This window comes from Chelonia mydas, chromosome 20 (genome assembly GCF_015237465.2).
Source record: "Chelonia mydas isolate rCheMyd1 chromosome 20, rCheMyd1.pri.v2, whole genome shotgun sequence".
Lineage (NCBI taxonomy): Eukaryota > Metazoa > Chordata > Testudines > Cheloniidae > Chelonia > Chelonia mydas.
The window spans coordinates 9,622,628-9,642,725 of NC_051260.2; the positions used below are offsets into that span (position 1 = coordinate 9,622,628).

The window sequence follows — 20,098 nt, forward strand, 5'->3', positions numbered from 1 at the left end:
GGCCTCTGCTGCAACTGGCAATAAAGGGAGGATCACTGTCATACTGTGATGGTGACTTCTATAACCTTTCTATTGGGAGCTGGACTGAGACTTATTTCATATAGGATATTGAATGTAGTTATTAGCTTCAATATTTTGAGTTGCAAGTTCTTTGGGGGCAGGAATTGTCTCTATTTCCTTGGAAAAGGACTAGTCAATACAACACTGTAAGCAATATAATCATGTTATTAATAGAATCTTGGACCCATGTTTTCAAACTTAAAGATGGGCATCGAAATAAAAAGAAGCCTGATTTTCAAAAAGTGCTTTCCTCCCCACAGCTCCCACTGATTATATCAGGATTTGTAGGTGCTCAGGACCTTTGAAAGGTCAGGCCACTTACCTAGCTGCCTACACAAAGATTTAGGTGTCTATCTTTAGCCAACCACATTTGGAAACAGTGGTCCCGATTCTTGGGCAACTTGGGGACAAATTCACCCATGGAATAAGTGAGTGCAATTATAATGGAAGCCACAGTTGAACTGACCCTCCATATTTGATTATATGTTTACCTGAAGGAAACCCTTTTGATACAAGGAATCTAGGTAGCTTGTCAAAGGTCAGGGTCTGGTGCCAGAAATGGCAGCACATGCCGTCAGAATTTGACCACTGAAAACAGTCTGCCTAAAGGGATGGTCCCCCAATTTCTACTATAAAAATCAAGTTATTAAAAGCTACCAACCAAGCTTATATACAGCCGGGGAAGTGGAAGACTGCTGGCCCTGTATTTCCTTGTTTGCATTGATTAAAAGGTTGTCTACGGAGAAATTAACTTCAGCGGACATTATGGCCTCCCTAAATGCATTCAAAGTTGGATATTCACCTCCACATCCAGTCCCAGACTGTTGTCTACTGTTTCTCTGTGCTATTCAACAGCTGCATTTCACTGCAGAGGTGGTTGCATTTTTGCGGTGAATGCCATGCTTATGGCTTGAAAACCTTCAGCGTGAAGTGCACAACCGAAAAATGATTAAAGGATCGGAAAACATGCCTTACAGCAAAAGATTCATGAACTCGATCTATTTAGCTGAACACAAAGATGACTTGATCAGAGTCTATATGTATCCACATTGGGAACAGCAAGAATAATAAAGGGCTCTTTAATCTAGCTGAGAAATAGATCAACAAGATCCAATTGCCAGAAGTTGAAGTGGACAAGTTTAAACTAGACATAAGGTGCACATTTTTAATAATGAGGGTAATTTACCATTGGAACAGTTTACTAAAGGCTGTGGTGGATTTTTTATTACTGGAAAATTTTCAATCAAGACTGGATGTTTTTTTTAAAAGATATGCTCTACTTCAAACAGAATTAAATTCAGGGAAGTCCTATGACTTGTGTTATACACATGGTCAGACTACATGACCACAGTGGTCCCTTCTAGCCTTATAGTGTATGCATCATTCTGTTGGGCACAGGCTGTCTACTACTGTGTTTGTACAGCAGCCAGCACAATGGGGCTGCATTCTTGATTGGCCCTTACGCACTGCCATAATAAAAAATAATAATAATTGGTGTAAAGTTAACATTTCAACATTAAAAATCAAGAATTGACAGAATTACACACAAGGAGGAGGAGGAGGATTCTCCTTGAGCAATGAAAGAGAAAAGCAGCCATCCTTATATCTCATTTGGGTAGGTTTTTTTTAAATTATTTAAATAAGTTTTGGGTTGCCTCAGTTGCTTATGAATTTGATTTTAGAGTTAAATAACTGAAGTCTTCATGTCAGTGCTCAGATACTGCAAGTACAGTTTATGACGACTTGCACAATTTCAGGAACGAAGGAGAGAGAAAACAGGCTTCAAAATCAAGTCCACATAAGGGCAGAATAAAAAATGAATCAGATTAGACTGATACTAGAAATATTCTTAAGGAAAAAAAGACTAAAACACAGCAACTGCATTTGTTTTAGAAAAGACAAAGTACTTTGTGTAGTGGAAAAATCTAATCCACTAACCAAGTAGCTGTATCAAAATATTATCATGTCTTAAAGCACATGCCTCAAGGGTACAGAATTATCCCTTTCAATGTTCATCATGAAAGGCCCGAAGAGGCATTAAAATATTTTTTTTTTTTTTTTTTTTAAAACCCTAAATTATGCTGTGGGGGTTCATCCAGGGAATTAGTTATGGCTCCCAAGTGTGTCAATCATAATAGTTTGGCAACCCATTTCCCTGACTGTGACCATTATGTAACAAAGTGGATATGAAACACTGAAGATCTGGTTAAAAGCCACAAACCATTTAGGGGCATGCCTGTTCACCCCTTCTGAAATTTTTGAACCATAACACATAGGCTTTTAATTCATCAGCCAACAGTAACTACGGTAAGGAATTTATGTAGGATTTTACCAAGTCCCCACTCGAACGGCTCAATAGTTCATATGTTTTGTTTTTTAAAGGAAAAGTGAGAGTTGCCCAGATGGTATGGGCAATGGGCGCTATAAAGGATCAGGAGGCACTAGTGTTTTAATGAAGGAAAAGCGACACTGTCTGTTCTTAGAGGTTTGTTTTGCATTAAGTCAGACTTCAAGGAAGCACTAACGGGGGAGGGGGAGACCGACTTGTCATGGACATTTTGTGCCTGGGCTGGTAAAGTCTACTCACCTGCCCTTTATCACATGAAAAGAGGTATTTTACTCATTCATAAAAAACAAACAAAAAAAAACACTCAACCCAGGTGAGTGAGCAAAAGGAGTTTTGCAAGGCTGCAACTAACTCTGGCATGTAACCTATGGAGGAAAAAAAAATTATTTTTTTTTTTTTAAAGCTCAAAATAGAATCTAGCAGTTTGGGGTTCACATAGCAGCAAACCATCAACTGTCACATTCTCAGCTGCCTTACGGAATATGCTATCACAGCTAACTCATCCTGACAGAGAAGGAATATCTGTCCTTTGGCTAAATAGCCTTGAATGAACGTGTGTAACGCTATCAGAAAACATTAACTGGAGATCAGCGTGTTGTTTCTGGGCTGTGTGGGTCTTATGAAAGACACCAGCAGAATAACAATATGGCACAAAGCAAGGCAGATTTCATTACTTTGTAGTGCCTGCACTTGCTCATAACTTGGATTTACACACTGCAAATCCTCCGATCTGATTACCTTCAGTGATCATGTAAAATGCTGGCTCTAAACTCTTTGCCTCAGTGATAAAAACAGACACTTTGATTCACAACAACACATTCACAATAAAGTATACTGTAAAAGTACCTGTCCACAGCCGGGGGCATTGCACACAAACGGCCTGTCGTCTCCCATATTTCATATAGCTGGGCAAAGCTGAGGAGAAAGGAAAGAGGGATGGAAATTGTTAAATAAGCTAAAAAAATTCAAAATATCAGGAGCAGAAACTCTTTAAAGGAATATAATTAAGTAAGACTGCTGATATGGGGAAGAAGGGGCTTTCTGTGCTCCCTAGATTACATGTACAGAAGAAGGAATTAATCCAGTCTGAGTTAAAGTCTTAATTAATGTGACCCAGTAATTTTTGCATTTGCAAAGAGGAAATTTTGTCTAATAGTTAAAGGAGGAGCCATGACAGCCTAGTCTACTGGTCAGAATAAGGGACATGTAGTCAGCACTCTGGGGTTCCATTCCTGGTTCTTTCATGGCCTGGCCTCAGCAGGAGACTTCCTGCTCTCTCCATTTCAGGGTATGTCTACACTGCAGCTGGGAGCATGCTTCCCAGCATGGGTAGGCAGACATGGTAGCTCTGCTCAAATAAGTACACTGAAAGTAGCAGAGTAGCCAGGGGCAGCACAGGCTGCCACTCGGGCTAGCCACCTGAGTACAAACCTACCTGGACCCCCTGGCTATCTCAAGCTGCCTCCCCGTGCTAGTGCATGTTTGTCTACCCGCACTGGGAAGAAACTTTCCCAACTGCAGTGTAAACATACCCTCAGTACTCACCCCAAACCCCCACCTGGAAATGGAGACAGTACCGACATGTCTCACAGTAGGACAGTAAGAAATAATAAACATCTGCAAAACACTCCTGTATCCTCAGATGGAAGGTACTAGAGAAAGCAAAGTATTAATCCAATTCTTTATTTTCTTCGTTGATTTTTAATACAGTATACAAAGCACGCACACAACACACACACACACACACACACACAGAGTAACATTCTACAGAAAAATGTGTAACCCAGAAGCAGTCAGATAAATCGAGTCTGTTCTACATACAAGTTATATTTTCAATGGGAGAGAACTAAAATTTGTCATTTAATTAATTAAGGGATTATAGGAGTGGTGCCTCCATTTTACAAGGCAATAATCTGGCTCCCTAGTGGGTAAACTACATGGCTGATGGCAAGGGTAGTTTATCACAGATTATAGCCAAGGATAACAAAGCACTCTGTCCTATTACGCTACAAGTGAAGCTATTCTTATTAATAAAAAATAAGAGTAAATAAAGTAACCCCCACCACCTCAAATTCTAGAAATAATGGTTCCATCCACCCACTGATATTTTTATAGCTAGATTTTAAAAAGCTATAATAAAGAAAATGTTATCTCTTCAGGGGGTTTACTGTGTGAACGTGTCCTGACTGTTCATGTTGCTTCTAGCCTCTCTCTCTCAGTTATGCTCTTGGCTGTAGAAAGCCGACATGCATCACTGGAGCCAAGAACAGAAATGGAACCAGGATGCAGCCAAAATTAGTTCATAAAAAAACACACACTTTTTTGTTTAGATTTTAAAATTTCTAACCATGTAAAAACACCTCAGTAGCACTGAGAGGGTGGAGAGAGTTATTTTTCGGAATTATATGGAAAGTACTCTAATGGTGCAACAAAACAAGACGGGGGGGGGGGGGGGATGTGGTGGGTTGGAGGAGAAGTTTGCATTTTAATTGGAGCTAAAGATGGCTTAGGGGTGTAAAGTAATAGCATATCTGAAAGGACTGATAAGATGTGGTGCTTTTCTCTCCCTAGAGTGCTTGATCAAATCTGGCCCAAGTTGGTCCTGGCTAAAAACTGTTCCCATCAATAGCTGTTTAGCAGCCCGTGTGAAATGAGTGGACTGCAATTCTGATCTTTCTAAAGGGTATCTACAAAGTCTTCTATCACAATTTGGACTATGTTTAGATTTATTAAACAAATGAACTCTAGGCCCTATATAAACATGAAAAAACAACGGGTAAATAGCCTCCAAACAAAAATATAATGGACTGGCAACAAGGGTGCTTCATAATTTGCACATAAATAAGGCTAACCACAAATATTAGCCCCCACACACCTCCCAGAAAACTCAGAGAAAGTTAAATGGGCCTTGCAGAGTGCACTGAAGGTTAACAAGCTCCAAAGATCCTAGAAGAAGCAAACTGGCTTGGGATTTTTTTTGTGGTTGAGGAAGGAGAACAGTTCCAATGCAATGGTCCCTCACAGAAAATGCCCTGCTAGCAGTCCCTCCCTCAGAAACCACAGGACTATCAGCTCAATAGCATCTACTGATCAGAAAACCCCCACAAGAGACACAGCTGGAACGCAAACCGCTTAGGACTTTATAAATCAACAGTAACATCTTAAATTGTACCTGTAAATTAATATAAATCCTGGAGCCCCATCACAGCATGAAGCAGAAGTTTTCTCATGGATCTGAAGATTATGGCCTAGAGAGCTCCTGACAGTGATCTAATCTCGACATGGCAAAGGCATGGTAGATAACAGCAAGAGGAGTATCTAAAATATGTCAAAAGCCTCAACAAGCGCAGATGGGGGGGGGGGGGGGGGGGGGAGAAGATGACAAACCAGTCTCGGCCACATCTGTCTAAGCTTCCAACTCAGACCCCAAATTGTTAACTTGAGAAACCAAAAGGCGAGTGAACTCCCTCAAATCGAGGGGGCTGATCTCTGCCACTTCTTTGAGTTGCTAACCAAAGTGTATAAACATCACCACAATCTTCTCCAGACTGATCTTCAACCATCTAGCCCTCATTCTAGGCCTAATCTCATTCAGGCATTGGGTAAAATCACTCATATGCATCAGATGACCCCACAAAATAGAGATATAGATATGGGTGTTATCAACAGCATATTGAAAGCAGGGTAAGTCCATGCTTCTTTAAGAACTAACGTGTATACGAAGTCTTCAAACAGGAGGAATGTCAAGGTCAGATGCTGCAGTAACATGCATCTCTGCCCCATGCTCATTCACTCAAAACAATTCTCTGAAATCGAGAAAGAAAGGAGCAAAGTGACCAGACAAACTCCATCAGCCCCAGCTAAGGACCAGAACCATCACCCCAGAACCTTGCAGTCAGCTGTATCAAAGGAAGTAGATGGATCTAAAAGAGCCAACATGGTCAATTTATCTTTGATTTCTTCCTTTAGATGGGTAATGCAACGGATGCTGTTTCTGTACCATAACCAGACTGGAAATCTAACTGCAGTGAAGGAAAAGTTAAGACTCCCTCCAAATCTTGCTAGAATTGCTTTGTCACCACCTTTACCAGAAGAGGGTAAAGTTTGAAACAGGATGGTAATTTGGCAGGACTATCAGTATCAAAAGATGGTGTACTAAGACAAGACCTAACAATTGCCTATTCAAAGGAAGCGGATACCCTGTTCTCCCAAAAGGATGTAATGGTATCCACCAAGCATAGTCCCAGTATATCCAGCTGGTTTTTACAAACAGAAAGGACATAGGTCCAACATGCAGTCTAAAGACCCCTCAGTACCTCCAGACATTAGGTCAGTAACCATTTTAGTGTGGTCTATAGGACTCAACCCAAAACTGCATGTCAGGTATTCCAGATTTCTAATCCCTGGTTAGACAATGACTTGTGTGGTCTTTGACAAGTTGATTCCCATCTTCATGCCTCAATTTCTCCATTTGTAAAAGGAGATACACTCTGTGAAGCAAGGGTGGTTAACAATTAATGTTTAAAACAGCACTTTGAAGATGTAAACTGCTATGACTGCCAAATCTTCAAGCTGTCAATCTCAGTACCAAGGATTGTATGCCTATGGAGACTATGCTCCCCTCACATAGAGAGCTAGGGGTTAGGTACACTGGTGAGGCAGTGTACGAGGGGAGATTGCATTGTCAAGACAGCCATGGGGAATGAAGTCCTCTGTCAGTCCAGTGGTGAATTTCATCAGCAATTTTAAACAGCAGGTTTTGGAGCTATTAAACCATTGAAGAAAGAACAATCATGGTGTGATAACAGGCAAATTGCAGACAAGGAATGGATGAAAGATGGCATTATCCTTTCAAGTTCTGCAAAAATCCACCTTAAAAAATGGTGAAGCTACTGAATGGTGAAAGGTTATGAAGTCAAAACTTTAACACAGTTTGGGGTTTTAAATGGAGCGGCATGGTGTACTTAGCTAGGAGGAGAAGTGATTTTATTTTTTCTAATAAATTCTATTAAATTTGCAGGATAATAGGAAGGGCTGCTCTAATTTACAAGGCAAAAATCCTTACTTTTAATTAATGTAATGTCAAACATCTGTCACTTAAACAGCTTGTTTCCTCCACCAATACTTAAGATTTTGGTTCTCTCTTCATTTGGTATTTATGCTTCCAGTTCACATAAAAGCTGTTTAAGACATTTTAAAAAATGGATCAGCAGACACTCTTGGGGCTTTGATAAAACTAATCAAAACTGAGGGGGGAAAAAAACCAAAAACAACAAAACAAAAAAAACAACAATATTTCAGGTTTCCCCCCCCAGACACTTCTGACAGTGTAACAAGCAGCTCTGTTTAAAAATTTGAGACTTGTGCGCTGTAAGAATTGCAGTTAACTGATCTTGCAAGATATTAGGAGGATTCATTTTGTCCCTCAAAAACTATTAACTGCTCACTCACTAAGAATAACCGGCATGTAAATACACGTACAGAGATTTATATCACACTTAGTCAGGATAAATTGCTTCAATAAACTCTATTCTTAAGAAAAAAGGCAGAACAATCAAATGATTGGATACTGGGAGAACGGCATTTTTATTTCTTTTCCCACAGCCCCAGGACCATATTTTGCTGTTTTGATTATTTTTAGCATGTTTGAAAATGCAACGTAAAGCAAAGAATTAGATTATTGAATCATTCTTTAAAATTCTGTCAGTGCACTTCTGAAGAGCATCTGCTACCTCACGGAAAGTTTGGGGGGGGGGGGGGCGGACCTAACATTCTACTGAGAAAAAGCTTCTGCTTCCAGAGCCTGTATATTTTCCTATTCCCACCCCTCAGACCCTTAAGTAGTATATGAAAACAATGGCTTTGTTTCTGAGTTTTTCCTGTTCCTTAAAGGTGCTCATTCCCCCACTTACAGTCAACAACTTAAATATCATCATTTCCAGAGCAAGACCATTACAGTGTCACAAAAGGATTTATGAATCTTCACAAGATGAGTGTAGACAACAGTATAACACCTCACCCTTCTCTAGCATGGTTCATCCAAAAAATTCAAAGTTTGCAAAAATCAGTGCTGAATTGTGGGCATTTTTTCTGTGAAATATATGGCTCTCCATTCTTAAGGACTGTTTGTTATTTTTAATACAGAGATGAGTGAGAAAAATAATTTAAAATGGTTTCTGAACATGCCAGAAGGCCATGTCATCCATTAAATATCAGGCTTACACAGAAGATGTGTGTTCCTGATAATATCGACGATGAGCCAGACACTTTCCAAACAGAAATAAGGCACAACCCTGACTCCAAGGAGCTTACAATTGGGACCTAATTTCAAGCTCTGCCACTGACTTGCTCTGTGACGTTGGGCAAGTCACTTCCCCACCATGTTTCTCAGTTTCTCCAGCTGTAAAGTGGAATTGATGCTTACCCACCTTTGTAAGCACTTTGAGAATTGTGCATAAGTAGTATTACCACTACGTTAACTACTTTTTTACACTATATAATAAAGTTATAAATTTGGCTACACAAGGAAATTTAACAAAGCAAAACTTTCACTCAATCAAAATAATGATTGAGAGACTCCTTGCACATTAACACAATAGAGCAAAGATGATAAACACACAACTGCATCACAAAGTGCACTCCGCTCATGTATTTGATATGTGTAATATAAAAATACTTTATTGCTTGCCATATTGAAATATATTTTGTGAATAATGAAGGGTTATTAAATGAAGACCTCCCAAACATTCATATTATATTTTCAGGAATTTCAAGGTAGACCATTGGGATTTTTGGAAGAATTATTAGATTTATGGATTAGTAGAGTGAGAATTAGAAAGACTCAACTATATTCAGATTTTCCAAAAATTCAGAGTCAGGAGTGTAAATGTTTTGGTACAGGTGCACCTATTTTGTCTGTCTGCCATACTGTGATTACTTAATACAATATAATTCAGTCACGAGGCCCAACCAAAATGTGCTTGCAGAACTCATCTTGCCAAAAGTTTTTTAAAAATGTTAGGAACTAGAAAAAAAGTCAACCAAATCGAAGTATCAGATCGTGAATCACAATAGGACATACCTATACTACCACACAGACTTGCTTTGGAACTGGATCACTTCTGAAGCATTTGACATCCCACCCCTGAAAATCTACAGTAGGACAGACAGACACAGCAAATGCAGCACAAGAACCTGCGAGATAGCCTTGGAGGAAGGAAATTCCCTCACATAAGTGACATTAACAGTCCTAAAGGCTTTGATATAGCTTGACAGGAGCTAAACAAACTCTCATGCTTAGCACTTTTGTAGTACTGTAAGTTATATCTTCAAAGCACTTTAAAGAAATGTGTTAATCCTAGCAACACCCACGTGAGGAATGTGTTCTCCCATTTTAAGGAACATGTCTAAACTAGGATGCAAAGGTATATTTGTAAAAAAATGTTAGCTCAAACATTTTAACTAATGTGTTTGAAAACTAGTGTAGACAGGGCAAGCTGCATGTTAACATGTTACCTGGCTGCGAAGAATCCTAGTATAGACAAGCCTTTATTGGGGGAGGGGGAAAGGCGGAGAGATTAAGAGTTTTGCCCAAGGAATTAGAATTCTACTCCGGGTCCCGTGCTCAGGTCCCCACTTTATCTCCCAATGCTCATGAACAAGGGAAGAGGTAGGTCTTTTTAAAACGCAGCTGCAGCTAGTCTTGGTTGGCTCTAGACAACTCTTCTCATTGTTCACCTCGTCTATATTTCAGGGCTGGTCTACACTAATACTGTAAGTCGATCTAAGTTACGCTAGTTCAGTTACATAAATTACGTAACTGAAGTAGACATAACTTAGGTCGACTTACAGTGGTTGCTTCATCACGCTACGTTGATGGGAGACACTCTTCCATCAACATAGCTTCTGCCTCTTTAGGAGGTGAAGTACAGAAGTCAACAGCAGAGCACTCTCCCATCGACTCAGTGTGTCCTCACCAGAACCACTAAATCAACACTACAGCAGTGCTCATTTAGCCAGTAGTGTAGACATGGCCACTGATTGCTACATCAATACAATTTTTAGGTGCGGGTTGAGTAAAGTTATATAGTTCTGAGAACATAGACTACACAGGTTTTTCAGATGTCTGCTTTGCTTCCTACGTTGCTTCAGAGGTTGTTGTGTTAATTGTTTTTGCCCCAAAGAAAAGAAATGTCTGTATGCCTCACAATGAAGGCAGACAGAAATGGGAAAGTGCGGAAATGGTAGGTTCTGTGAAGAGGGAATGGGGTTGAGTCACGATGCAAGAGAGTTAGAGGAATAAGGATTGGGTGCTCCCTATTCAAGGCCACAGCCTGTCTCCCCACACAGGACCCCCTGCACATAACTTGCCCCCGTCCCATGTACATCCCTGGCCTCCCACAATGTGATCAGCGAATTCCCCTGCCACGCTGCACATCCCTCTCACTTCCAAGTAGTTGAAAGCTGTTTCAGATAAAACCCCTGGTGCTGAGTTCCCTTAGTAGTTGTTTCGGTGGTTTTACAACCATGATTTTATCTAAAAAAATAATTCTTTACCATGTTGCTGTGAAACACTCACACAAAAATTTAGGAAACAGTGAAGCTAACTATATACAAACCGTCATATGTGAAGTTAAAGAAAAAAGTACTTTTGTCCTTGTCTACATTGGCCAAAAAAGGTGTGTGTTTTTCAATTAAGTTAGCTTTAATGGATTAAACACTCCTCCAATACCTGTGCAGACAGAATTTAACACCTTTAAAACTGAATAAGTCAATTTACGTTGTTGCTAGACTCTCCTTAAGCTAGAACACAATTAACCGAAACAATCTTGTCGAACACTGTTTACACCAGTGGTTCGTGTACCCCTGGGGGTACACAGGTCTTCCGGGGGTACATCAGCTCATCTAGATATTTGCCTAGTTTTACAACAGGCTACATAAAAAGCACTAGCGAAGTCAGTACAAACTTAAATTTCATACAATTACTTGTTTATACTGCTCTATATACATTATACACTGAAAAAAGTAAGTACAATATTTCCAATTGATTTATTTTATAATTATATGGTAAAAATGATACAGTAAGCAGTTTTTCAGTAATAGTGTGCTGTGACACTTTGATTTTGTAAGCAAGCAATTTAAGTGAGGTACACATGACAAAAGTCAGGCTTCTGAAAGGGGTACAGTAGTCTGGAAAGGTTGAGAGCCACTGGTCTACACAGCCATTTGGAATGGGGGGAGGGTTTATTTCAGCTAATTTAATTGAAAAAATAAGCATTTTTGCCCCTGTAGACAGGGCTTTATATGTCTCTCAGAACAAATGAAAGGGAAAAGGTGGCAGGGAGGGAGAGGTGTGATATAAAATGACATCTCCCCTTAATACACAAGTTTAGGCCAGGTCTACCTTCAATTATGTCAGCAAAACTTATGTTGCTTAGGGTGTGGGGAAAAAAACAAAACACCCCTGAGTGACATAAGTTTTGCCAGCATAAGCGCTCATGTGCAAAGCACTATGTCGGCAGGAGAGTATATCTGGCAGACACAGCTGTCGCCGCTCGTTTAGGTGGTTTCATTATGTTGACAGGAGAGCTCTCTCCTGTTGGCATAGAGCAGCTACGTAAGCGACCTTACAACGGTAGAGATGTGATGCTGTAAGCTTGTCAGTGTAGACATGGCTGTAGTTATACGGCAAACTGAAGTGCTTATCACGCTACTTACTTGTGATGAGAATCATATTTGGGAGACTGATGTGAGGAGCCATTTTTGCTTATTTCAATAATCAAAAGTTCAAACAATTATTTTTAAATAAGGTTAATGCTGCAATGAATAGGCCTCAACTGGAGTAGTGTGTCCAGTTTTAAGTGCCACATTTCAGGAAAGATGTTGACATATTGGAAGAAGTCCAGAGAAGAGCAACAAAAAGATTAAAGATCTAGAAAACAGGACCTATGAGGGAAGATGGAAAAAAAATGGGTTTGTTTAGCCTGGAAAAGAGGGGACACAACAGTTTTCAAGTACATTAAAAGGCTGTTACAAGGAGTAGGGAGAAAAATTATTCTCCTTAAGCTCAGAGGATAGGACAAGAAGCAATGGGCTTAAATTGCAGTAAGGACAGTTCAGGCTGGATTAGGAAAAACTTCCTGTCAGAGTGGTTAAGCACTGGAATAAATTGCCTAGGGAGGTTGTGAAATCTCCATCATTGGAGATTTCTAAGAGCAGGTTAGACAAACACCTGTCAGGGATGGTCTAGAGATAATACTTAGTCCTGCCATGAGTGCAGGAGACTGGACTAGATGACCTCGAGTTCCATTCCAGTCCTACAACTGTATGATTCTAGGTCTACAGAAAGTGCTGCTAATCAGTCATGAATTTGGACATTAGCACAACCAAGTGCTAAATTTCCCACTTTATTTCAGACCACAGACTGAAGCAGTCTCAAAATGTGTTCGCTAACTCATTAAAACACAAAACCAAAACATTTTATCCTACTCTAGACAGTCCCTTAGGGGAAAAATTTAAACAGGGCTTCACAGGAAATTAGATGTATAGAACTTATTGACAACAGGAATGAAAGGCCAGTCTGCCACAAGGAAAATTCACTCCCTAAAAACATGCTGGCATCTCATGGAAACCATTTAAGAAGCTGTTCTATGTGGGAACAGTTTCTCATATATCATGGTTTCTGTATTTTTTTTATTTTTCTTGTAAGTGTGAAATAACTGAGCCTCTCCGAATATGGGATCTATAAAGTGCTTTCAATATATATATGCAGGTTTTACAGATGGGAAAACCAAGGCAGGGAGTTTAAGTCATTTGCCCACAGTCACAGAGCGAGTGAGTGGTTTTTGTTGGCAACATCATAGTTGCTGAGAGGGGGGACTATGATCTAATTCTTGGTGGATAGTTGTACAGAAGACAACTTTCTTTTCACATGTACAAATGCCACATACCCCCAAATGCCACATACCCTCTGACTCCCCAAACCTTTCAGAACTAACCAATCTATAGGATTCTCAGCCCAAGGCTTGTGCATCTGACCCATGCCCTTCCTTGGTTGTGAAGGAGACTCATGAACAACCAGAGCCACTCATGATCAAAATACCCAATGCGCCATTCAAGGAAGGAATCTTCCCTTTCTCCTTTAAGCACACAATAGCATGACCAACAATGAAGAAACCAATCCTGGATACACTGATTCTAGCCAACGACCGCCCAGTATCAAATTCCATTCCTGAGCAAGCTCAGAGAAGCTACCCAAAGGCCAACTTCAAGCTCATTTAATTGAAGTTAAAATCCTAGACCAGAAAATCTGGATTCAGTCCAGGACCTGGAACTGGTGGTCTAACAGATGGTCTCCTGTTAACAGACAGAGGGCAGACGTTCATTCTCATCCTCCTGGACCTCTCTGCAGCTCTCAACACTGTCAACCATGAGATAGGCAAGACAGCACTGAGAGGTGTGGCAAGGGTCCAGGATAATACGCTAAAATGGTTTGAGTTCTTCCTGGAGGGAAGCACCCAACAAGTGATGATGGGAAACAGCAGTTCCACTACTAGAACCCTCACTTGTGGAGTCCCATAAGAATTAATTCTTTCTCTGGTCTTATTCAACATCTACATGCAGCCACTAGATGAACTGGTCAGAGGACATGGACTACCTGTCATACCAAGAATAGGCAGATGACAGAACTCTACCTGTCATCACATATGACCACTCCATTACCGAGACCAGATAGCCCAGAGTTTGAACAAGATCAGCTCATGGATGAAGAACAGCTGGTTGAAACTGAACCTGAGGAAGACAGAGGTAATGCTGGTGGGCAGATGAAAACTTTTTGAAGAGTTTGCAGACACAATATTGTCTCCTTTCTGCTCTCTCTCGTTGTCTAGAAGACTCCATCTGGCTTCATTTAGTCACACCTTCATCACCTCTTGGCTGGACTACAGCTATACAATAGATCTGGGCATGAAGTCTTCAGTGCTACAGAACTCCAATGGTACAGAACGCTGAAGCACTCTCAGCAACACTGGATACTGCAAACACATCAACCCTGTCCTCTGCTGACTTCCCAGTGAGTATCAAATCAAGTTCTCAGAGTGTCACCTCAAATCAACAAAATAAGGTAATGTCTACGCTGTGTCCTTATTTTCAGTGGTCTGGGGTCAGGATAGCGAAACGATAGCTGACAGCTCCATGTAGCTTTTTTATTTTATTTAAATTGAATTTAGTAATTTGTTAACTACCACCATGGGTTCAGCTCTTCTTGCTACAGTTTCAAGCTCAGAGAGAACATTACCTCTGGTGGTTTTTTCAAATTTGGAAACTCTAGGAACACACAAAGTCCAAGTATGTGTGGGGTCACTATCCATGTACAAGGTCTTATCTGTACTACAAATTTTATTAAAAGCAATAAGTAAAGTTACAATTACCCACGCATACATAAATCATAAAAATGCATGCAATGACTAAGGCCTTGTCTATAACGTACAGTGCTATAGCTGTACAGATACAGCTGCACCGCTGCAGCGCGTCTGGTGAAGACGCTGTATGCTGAAGGGAGAGAACTCTCCCGTCGGCATAAAAAACCCACCTCTGCGAGTGGCAGAAGCTATGTCAGCAGCAGAAGCTCTCCTGACGACACAGGAGCTGTGCACACGAGTGCTTATGTCGGTGTAACTTATGACACTCAGGGGGGTGGTTTATTCACATCCAAGTGACATAAATTATGCTGACATAGGCTATGTCTACACTACAGCCTAAGTCTGTTGACACAATGATAAATGGATGATAAAATGAACTAATTGGTTATATCTGTAATGAAGACTAGTCAGCAACTTTGTTCTCTGGCACAATGGAACTTTCAACATTAAAGATAAAGCCTGAATTTGCAGGAGACAGAGCTTTCTTGGGAGCCAGCTCTAGACTGTGGAATGAATTCTAACAGGAACTAAAGACCATCACAAACCTCACCGCTTTCCACTCTAAATACCAGGCAGATCTTTGACCTTACCTTCTCTAAGGAGGGTGGGTGGGTGTTTAAAACTTTCCAGAACAGAACAATTAACTGCACATACTTCTCCCGCCTGGGGAAAGGATAAGACAACAAACATTTTAGTCACATTACTTAATCTACTACGGGAAGGCCCTCAGATACTATGGTGATGAGCACAATACAAGAACCTACAGCTCCTGCCACTTAGAAAAGCTTCCTTGTATCTCTCCATCTCATCAAATCTTCGCTAAGAACATCCTTCTTCCTCTCATGCCTCAGTATCAGGATGGAAATGCTCTGGTCATGATTTAACGCTGTAGAATGTTGGGCAATACTGTTTGCATGAAAAATGCTCTAAAAATATCGCTATATTGTTGCACTGTACACTGCCAGTGACTACTGTTATTACAAGAATGCCTGGGGCCCATTAGTCTTAACAGCCTAGATCTCAATAAGTGCTTTTCTACGCACAAAAATTTCTGGGTTTTAACTAGATCAGTACAATCCTTCCCAAGTGTGGACACAGTTATAGACACTGGTATAACTTATTCCTGTACATTCAGAGGATACATAAGGCACCTTTTACACCAGTACAAACATGTCTGTGCTGAACCAATTTAACTATGTCAGTAAAGGAACCATCACACACCCCTAACTGAAATTGTTATATCAATATAAAACTGCAGACCAGGCCTTAGAGACCTGCTTGCTGGAAGCTTTATCACCAGTTTAATGCCAGAAGGGATCACCAGATTACCTAGTCTGACTGCCTGTATGTCACAGGCTGCTAACCGCCACACAGCCACCCCCACACCAAGTCCAACAATCAGAATTAGACCAAAGTAGTACAGCTCTCAGGAGATTCAACTATTGTGTGCCACAGGCAAGGAACAGGAAAGACCAAGCTGTTCCAACGCCAGAGGCCCGCACAATTAGGTGAGATATATGCAGATGATCCTACCATGTGATCTGCACCCCATGCTCTAGAGCAGGGGTGGCTAATGTGTGGCTCCAGAGACACATGCGGCTCTTCAGAAGTTAATATGCGGCTCCTTGTATAGGCACCGACTCCGGGGCTGGAGCTATAGGTGCCAACTTTCCAGTGTGCTGGGGGGTGCTCACTGCTCAACCCCTGGCTCTGTCACAGGCCCTGCCCCCACTCCACCCCTTCCCCTGAGCCTGCCACGCCCTCGCTCCTCCCCCGCCCCCAAGCCTCCTGCACGCCAGGAAGCAGCTGATCAGGAGGTGCGGGGAGGGAGGGGTAGGCGTTGATCAGCAGAGCTGCTGGTGTGTGGGAGGCGCTGGGAGCTGATGGGGGGCTGCTGACGTGTTACTGTGGCTCTTTGGCAAGGCACATTGGTAAGTTCTGGCTCCTTCTCAGACTCAGCTTGGCCACCCCTGCTCCAGAGGAAGGTGAAAAATTCCAAAGGGTCATGCCAGTCTGACCTGGGGGAAATCCAATCTCGAGTATGGAAATCACGTAAACCCTAAATGTGTGAGCAAGACCCACTGGGATTTAATCAGTGGGGAAAAGCTGAAAGAAACAGAAGAATGAACTGTAAGATATACTTCTAACAACTTTCTTTTTCCTGTGGGAAGGAAGAATGTGGTAAGAGTGAAATCTGGCCATAAATTAAACTAAGCCCTTCAAATTAGGGCACGCTGCAGGTATGACTGGGTTGAGAGTTTGTTTTGAATGAATACAGGTACAATTATAAACTTCATTCCCTGTATATCGTATTTATATGAGGCAGTTTTAGCAATGGTTTTTTCCCCTCAATAAAAAGTTGGTTTCATTTTTGTGAATCAATGATGCAAGACAGGTATTTTAATGTGAATTTATTATTCTAATTGCAGCATACAGTTCTAGGAAGTTGGAGAACTGAGGGGAGACAAGAACAAATGTAACTGCTTAAACACTGTATTTATGGAAGGGACAGTTTAGAAGGTTTAAGCACTGGCTTTGAGACACCTAACGAGGGACATTCAGGCCATGTCTACATTACAAGCGCTACAGTGGAACCGCTCAAGTGCTGCAGCTATGCTGCGGTAACACTGTACTATAGACACTGCCTACATTGATGGAAAAACCACTTCTGTCAATGTAGTTAATCCACCTCTCCAAGGAGCGGTAGCTAGGTCAATGAAAGAATTCCTCTATCAACCTACCTGCATCTACACCACGGGTTAGGTTGACCTAACCACAGTGTGAAATTTTTCACAGTCCTGAGTGACATAGCTAGGTTGATCTAATTTTTAGATGTAGACCAGGCCTAAGACCACAATTTTATATCTTAGGAGGGCTGGCTTAGCCCTTCATCCTTCCAAAGAACTGTATTTGAGGAGGAGACTAGAAACTCCAGTTGTGTGTCCTCAGCAGGGACTTTAGAGATCCTTAGGCACTTTTTCTAGAAGTTGGGAGTTGCCCAGGTGTCCTTGGTCAAAATTTCCCCTCCTCATACTCTTACCCAGGGATGCTATGAACCAACTGGCTACTGGCCTCCCTCCCACAGAGGCTGTATATATGTATCACTAGTGTTGTGCATAAACAGCATCTGGGGAACCTTCATAAGGAAAGGCACTATGTGCAGACAAGATATTAAACATTTAATTAAATTTTAAGAAACAGGGATTAGGGAATGGCTGGGGAGGTGGAGGCAGAAAGAGACACACAGATACATACTGGGAGAACAACCAGAGGATTAGCGCTAGCAGCAAGCAAATACAGAGGAGACTTTAGCCTGAGGAAGCCCAAACTGTACAATGGGATTACTCTTTCCTGAATTACTGCAGGACATGTACTAGAATGAACAAAGGATTATGTTAAATAAAAAGTACTCTATAGAACGGAGCAGTTGCAGTCAAGGCTGAAATCCATTGTGGACATCAGACTTAGACAGGCAGGAACAGGTTCAGAGAAAAGGAGTACGCTTAGATCAAACAAAGAGCTTCATAGCAAGCAATTGAGAAAGTTACAGGTAAAAAAAAAAAAAAATCCTTACATTGATATCAGTTCAGCAGAGAACCTGTTTGCAGCTGTCCCAAGCACTTTAAATAGGCAACTCTTTCAGATAAAGGGGTTTAAGGGTTTTCTTAAAAACCGATTTTATAAAATACAGGAGCCTGACTTGAACTATTGCAAGAGCAGAGGCACAACAGAACTTGACTGTCAGGAAAGCTGAGCTAGAAATAGTGTTCTTACAATACTACCTATATAAAAGGGACAAGGTGGGTGAGGTAATTTTTTTTTTTTTTTAATTGACCCAACTTCCCCCACCGTGTCTCTAAAATCCTGGGACTGACATGGCTACAACACTGCCTACCTATATAAAAAACAGCCCACCCAAGGTACATTCATGTGATTTTTATAAGATGTAACATGGATACTATAACAAGTCTAAAAATCTATTTTATCTTTCTGATAAATCATGTTCTCAGAATATGGTGCTTTGGGCCTATGGCTCACTACTGTATTACTGCATGCCAGAAGCCTAAAAATGGAGATAGGAGTTAGTTAAATCTCATAAAAAGTTATATGGGATTAATTCTCACACTGAGTAGCAAGGCCATCCCGGTTATTTTGCTGGGACCTGGGAGTCATGCCAACAACATTAAAACCCATGATAAAAACAAGCCTATAGAAACGCTAATGATGTTTTTCTTAGGCCAACCCCTAAGAAAAGACAATACACTGCTACTGGGAAAAACAGATAAAACCACAAACTGGATTGTTATAGATGGCTACACAGAATCTTTACTTCGGCACATATCTTACAATGGAATATACAAAAATGTAGGTAGACTGGTAGCAAATGCAGAACCCATGATCACCAACAGGAGCTAGAATGTGGAAAGTGTAGTACTTACTATAATTAAGGAGGAATTACTCTGTGATAAGTGAGACAAAAAAATAAAACAGACATTTCTACATCGCTATCCAAAAAAGGAGGAAGTGTAAGATTGAAAGCTAGGGGAAGTGTCGAAAATAGTAAAAGATTTCCCACTACAACGCAAGGAAGGAAACCTGTTGCTTTGAGAGAGTTCCAGAAGTACTTTTTGTTTTTGTTTATTTAAATATACTGATTAGCAGATCTCTGCCTGAAGCTTTCTGACCAAAATGAACATTCAGTGCATAATGTACTGAATATGTTGGTGGCAGTTTGGGAGATTAGAATGGCAACATGCAAGGATCCACAAACAAAATATAGGATAAGTGACTGCCAACCCTTCCTCGGGATTTGCCCATAGTTCAGTTCTCAGCCCTGTCTACATCACCACATTGCCGTGGGTTAATATTGTATTATTCTACAATAATACTCAAAAGCACTGTAGCTCATCACGATATAGGGTAAAATTTTCAAAGGCACCTAAGTCTCATTTTCAAAAGTGATTTTGGCACTTAGGAGCCTAACTCTCACTGAAAGTTAGTAGGACTTCGGCTCCTAAGTACTGAAGTCACTTTTTAAAATGAGATTTAGTTTTGAAGATTTCACCCATGATCTCTTCAGGCCAGATTTACAAAAAGGTATTTTAGGCACCTAAACATGCAGATTAGGTACTTTGTGGAATTAGGTGCCTGTGACAAACACAGGAATTTCCTGAAGTATTTTTATGACTCTGTACCTACCACCTTGGCATAGCTACACATTAGGGGGTTGGGGGGGGGGGAGTGGGAGGGAGACAGAGTTTCTTCTCTCCCT

At 40.9% G+C, this 20,098-nt stretch overlaps 1 protein-coding gene across 4 annotated transcripts in view; it reads right to left on the reverse strand.

The window, feature by feature from the left end:
* The window catches only part of ATF7 (activating transcription factor 7), a 106,583-nt gene that overhangs the window by 73,443 nt on the left and 13,042 nt on the right, over window positions 1–20,098 (reverse strand). For all 4 annotated transcript variants that reach the window (XM_037883828.2, XM_043532650.1, XM_037883829.2 and 1 more), the window contains exon 2: window positions 3,254–3,322. In XM_037883828.2, coding sequence (XP_037739756.1) covers window positions 3,254–3,301 — 48 coding nt within the window. In that variant the 5' untranslated portion in view covers window positions 3,302–3,322. The remainder of the gene's footprint in view (window positions 1–3,253; window positions 3,323–20,098) is intronic.